The 5,421-nt window shown below is 37.3% G+C and overlaps 1 protein-coding gene across 1 annotated transcript; it reads right to left on the bottom strand.

The window, feature by feature from the left end:
- Positions 1-4,206: 4,206 nt before the first annotated feature.
- Positions 4,207-5,066, bottom strand: LOC138338570 (uncharacterized). Its single transcript, XM_069289546.1, has 3 exons — positions 4,954-5,066; positions 4,717-4,822; positions 4,207-4,599 (listed from the first exon to the last, which is right to left on the bottom strand). The coding sequence occupies exons 1-3, from the start codon at positions 5,064-5,066 to the stop codon at positions 4,207-4,209; spliced, it is 612 nt and encodes a 203-aa protein (XP_069145647.1).
- Positions 5,067-5,421: the final 355 nt, after the last annotated feature.

Raw genomic sequence — 5,421 nt, 5'->3', positions numbered from 1 at the left:
CACCAGAGGCCCGGAGGAACACTTCAGAGAATGCCCATTCCTGAATGGAAGTGGGAGAGAATTGCAATGGACTTCGTGGTTGGTCTTCCAAAGACATTGGGGAAGTTTGACTCTATTTGGGTAATTGTGGATAGATTAACTAAGTCTGCTCATTTCATTCCGGTCAAGGTGACTTATAATGCAGAGAAGTTAGCTAGACTCTACATCTCAGAAATTGTTCAATTGCATGGAGTTCCACTTTCCATCATATCAGATAGAGGTACGCAGTTTACTTCTAAGTTTTGGAGAACATTGCATGCTGAATTAGGTAATAGGTTGGACCTTAGTACTGCATTTCACCCTCAGACCGATGGTCAGTTTGAATGAACAATTCAGGTGTTGGAAGATATGCTTCGTGCATGTGTGATAGAATTTGGGGGTCATTGGGATAACTTCTTACCCTTAGCAGAGTTTTCGTACAACAATAGCTATCACTCAAGTATTGATATGGCTCCTTTTGAAGCATTGTATGGGAGGAGATGTAGGTCTCCCATTGGTTGGTTTGATGCATTTGAGGTTAGACCTTGGGGTACTGATCTTTTGAGGGATTCATTAGAGAAAGTGAAATCTATTCAAGAAAAGCTCTTAGCGGCTCAAAGCAGGCAAAAGGAATATGCCGATCGAAAGGTTAGAGACTTGGAGTTCATGGAGGGTGAGCAAGTCTTGTTGAAGGTTTCTCCCATGAAGGGGGTGATGCGGTTTGGAAAAAGAGGTAAGCTAAGCCCAAGGTATATTGGACCATTTGAAGTACTTAAGCGAGTAGGGGAGGTGGCTTATTAATTAGCCTTGCCCCCAGGACTGTCAGGAGTGCATCCGGTATTTCATGTGTCTATGTTGAAAAGATACCATGGGGATGGAAACTACATCATTCGTTGGGATTCGGTTCTTCTTTAAAAGATACCATGGGGATGGAAACTACATCATTCGTTGGGATTTAGTTCTTCTTGATGAGAATTTGACTTATGAGGAGGAGCCTGTTGCCATTCTAGATAGAGAAATTCGCAAGTTGAGATCAAGGGAGATTGCATCCATCAAAGTCCAATGGAAGAATCGACCAGTTGAAGAGTCCACTTGGGAGAAGGAGGCTGATATGCGAGAAAGATACCCAGACCTGTTTACAGATTCAGGTACTCATTTTCGCCGTTGTTTTTCTTCTTGTGATCGTTCGGGGACGAACGATGGGTAAATTGGTATCTATTGTAACGACCTGTTTAGTCGTTTTGAGCAGAAAATTTTATTTCTGGAAAAACTGGCTAAGTCAACGGATCCCACGACGAACCGTCATGGGCACGACGGACCGTCGAGGGGGTCTCGTTCCAAAAAACTTAGAATTCTGAAATTTGGATACTGAAATTGACTCTCTGAACTTCGTGACGGAATGGCAGGACGGACCGTCGTGGGCACGACGGACTGTCACACATTTTCCAAAAAATTAACTCTCTGAACTTTGCTACGGACCTGCAGGACGGACCATCACAGCCATGATGGACCGTCACAGGTTGCGTAATCCCAGGCTGGGTCGGATTTCTATAAATATTTTAAGAGGCGTTTTGGACCATTCTTGCTTATAATTATAAAGTAAGTGGTTTAATATTAATAACTCAATTACTTGAGGGTTAAAGGAGATAACCTTGAATTAATTAATGGGTTGATTTATCATCTTTTATACTTAATTATATGCTAATTAGGGTAAAAGAAAGAGGGTTTGAATAAGAAAAATAGAAAGAACAAGAGAGGGAGATCGATCGATCGAGAGAGAAGAACGAAGAGGAAAATGAAAAGACTTGGAAAGTAGATTGCTTGATCACCATTCTTCAGTGGAGGTAGGTTATGGTTTTTGTGCTATTCGTAGTAAACTCTTAATAGCGAATGATATGTATTGGGTAGTATTGTAAACCCTTCTACATGGTTAATTGTGTGCTTGCATGATGTGTTTATATAATTGTGATAAAATAAGCATGATGAAGCTATTGAATCCTAAATCTTGAAAACCTCTTGTTAATGATGATGCCTTGGTATAAAAGAAGGCTTGATGAACTAAAGTAATGAGATTGATGATGTCTTAGTATAAGAAAAGGCTTTATGAACTAAATTAATGAGATTTATGATGCCTTGGTATAAAAGAAGGATTGATGAATTCATATAATGAGATTAGGGGATCGGGTGTCACGAACCGACACGTAGAATTAGGGGATCGGGTGTCACGAACCGACACGTAGAATTAGGGGATCGGGTGTCACGAACCGACACGTAGAATTAGGGGATTGGGTGTCACGAACCGACACGTAGAATTAGGGGATCGGGTGTCACGAACCGACACGTAGAATTAGGGGATCGGAGTGTCACGTTCCGACAAATAGTAGTAGGGGAGCGGAGTGTCACGTACCGACACAAGAGGAATAAAGATAATAAATCTCGAAATTATGTTAATAAATTTGAAAGAAAAGAACATATTTTCCAAATGAGTATGATATGGAGGCTTGAGTCCTCATGAGTGTACTTGATGTTATTTATCAAAGATTCTTGTACATGTTGTTGTTACAGATTGAGTATTGTAGTTGATTTATGATATGATCTGATATATACTATTTTCTATTTTGAGTTGGCCGATGATACCTACTCAGTACTTGTGTTTGTACTGAACCCTACTTGTATGTTTCTTTCTTTGTTATTTGTGGAGTGTAGCAAACGTGCCGTCGTCTTCAACTCAACCGCAACTCTAGCCAGTCTTCGTCACACCAGATTTCAGGGTGAGCTAAAGCTTCTAGCTTGGACTGGATCTTCTTCTTCATGTCTTGATGCCTTGAACTTCCGGCATGGACTAGCTTTTTACTTATTTTAGCTTCTTAGATACTCTTAGATTAGTAAGTTGAGGATGGATGTTCTTGTGATGATGACTTCCAGATTTTGGGGATAATGATAAGTTTGAGTTTTAGAAGTTGATTATTGATTTTCATTAATGAGTTTAAGTCTTCCGCATTATATTATGTTAATTATGTTTGAAATGTTGGGGTTCAGATTTGTTGGTTCGCTCATATAGTAGGATAAGTGTGGGTGCCACTCGCGACCCGTTTGGGTCGTAACATTAATTGACAAACACATTTATGTATATGACTCATACAGAGCAGCAGGTCATAACTATCATGTTAGAGAAGAAATTCAAAAGCTTGCTCAGCTTCTGCCAATGTATGTTTCAATGGAGATTGGAAATGGTTCGGATGATGCAGAAAACAACCACATTGCATACGACGTGACGTATGTGGAGGATATATCTCAACAAGGATCAGATTTTTTGTAAGTATAAAACAAATCTCTTCGTTCAATTTTCCTAAAAAGTATCAGATTTTAAAAAGTAATGTATATTTTCAGGGATTGCGGGATATACTTGCTAGCATTTGTCGAGTACCTAAGTGAGGGTGAAGGTATTCCAGTTAAGTATCTTGATTCTAAGTTACACCGTATCACATACGGTGCACTCTTGTGGGAATATGCAATGAAAAAGATGAAAGACGGGGCTGTTAGCGATAATAAGGCACCACCATGAAGAATGAGGACACCCGCAAGGATTGATAATAGTCAACTTGTTGTGATTGATTAGTATTTTGTACTAGTTCTATTTTTTTTGAACTTATGGTAAAAACTAATATTTTGGTTTTTTGTCAAACATTATCAACTTTTATTTATATTCATATATGATCACATTAGTTGTTTTAAATTTATTTCTGTGTTATTTCATAATTAATGAGATGTTCATGACTTTCCATGATTCGGCTTTGACATCGGTGAATTAGTCAATGGCTTATCAGTAAAAAATTAAGTGACCCCATTTTTACATGTATAAACATGTCATCCATGCACATAACGACGCGATCCCACAAACAATTTTTAACAATCTACATATTGAGAATCAATGTCAAAATACATATACACTTGTACCAAAGAAATTGATTCCAAAATCTGTATCAAAGTAATACTTACATAAATAGCTATACTTACATAATTGATATCTTATTTAATAAATATTTTAAAATATTCAAAAGGCAAATAACTCATCATTCCTTTATTCAAAATAACAAAACTTAACTACAAGAACAATTTAATAGTGTCATGTAACAATTTCTATGCATTTCGTGTTGCAGTTCGACATGAACACCTATTATGACCTTGTTATCCACATGTACTACAAGAATTGGTACCCTTCCTTTTGCTCAGCTCGCTAAATGACTTTTCAAGTTGCTTTTTTGGCCTTCCTGGAGGTCGCTTGAATTTTGGTGGCAACACAACTTCGGTAGCAATGTGTTCAGGTATGTTCCATTCACCTTTGTCAGGTAGAGGATATATAGGGACTTCATATGTTTTCAATATTGTTCCTCGCTTATAAAAATCTGAACAATATTCTTCCGGAAGCATGCAATTTTTATTCAACACACTCCACGCATGTGAACACGGTATACCGTCAACTTGAAACATGTTGCAACTGCAAGTCTTTTTTTCAAAGCATACAATATAACTCTTCCCTTCATCACTTACGGAATAAACGTAATCAGTTGACGGGGCAACCTATAATCAATACAGAAATTCAATTATACACTTTAGTATTAAAGCAAATATCTTTGATTACTAAAATAAATGAATACACAATCCATTGAACAAGAATTTTTTTTTCAATATACATACCATCATACGCCCCGATTTTGATTCATTAAGCAAAAGCATCTCTTGAAACTTCTTCCCAAGCAGTGTGAATGTGCATGATGCATTTTTTCGATTTGTGCAATTCCATCTAGAAACATCAATCGCACTTGTTCAAGAATGTCAAATATTGGTAATTCTCTTGCTGCTACTAACGTCGAATTGATGCACTATGCAATATTCGATGTCATAACCCAACCACGAGGAACTGGTGCATACAACCTTGCCCACTTCTCATATCCAACCATCTCCAAGTAATTCTTAACCCTTACATCAAACTGCTCAACCCTTTTCATTAGCTTATCAAAATCACTTTGAGTATATGCCTTTGCCATAGTATAGAATACTTCACTCAATTGATCATTTTCTTTTCGAAAATTCATACATACATTAGCCCACAAGTGCCATATGCAGGCGTAATGTTGGACATTGTTGTATACAATACATACAGCCTTAATTATGCTATTATGTTGGTCAGATACTACACACATATTCTCTCTTTCTCCATATGCTTCTTTGAATTGTTCAAAGAACCATGTCTAAGAAGCATCATTTTCCGAATCTATAACTCCATATGCCAAAGGTAATATATGCCCTATTATAATATACAAAAATAGATGAATAACAAAAAAATAAAAATAAATTAAATTGTATGTATGTATCCAAATACCTGCTTCATCCATAGTGCTT

This window comes from Solanum lycopersicum, chromosome 9, assembly GCF_036512215.1.
Source record: "Solanum lycopersicum chromosome 9, SLM_r2.1".
NCBI classification, from domain to species: domain Eukaryota; kingdom Viridiplantae; phylum Streptophyta; class Magnoliopsida; order Solanales; family Solanaceae; genus Solanum; species Solanum lycopersicum.
Note: the sequence above shows the minus strand (reverse complement) of the source record. Positions and strands in the feature narration are given on the sequence as shown.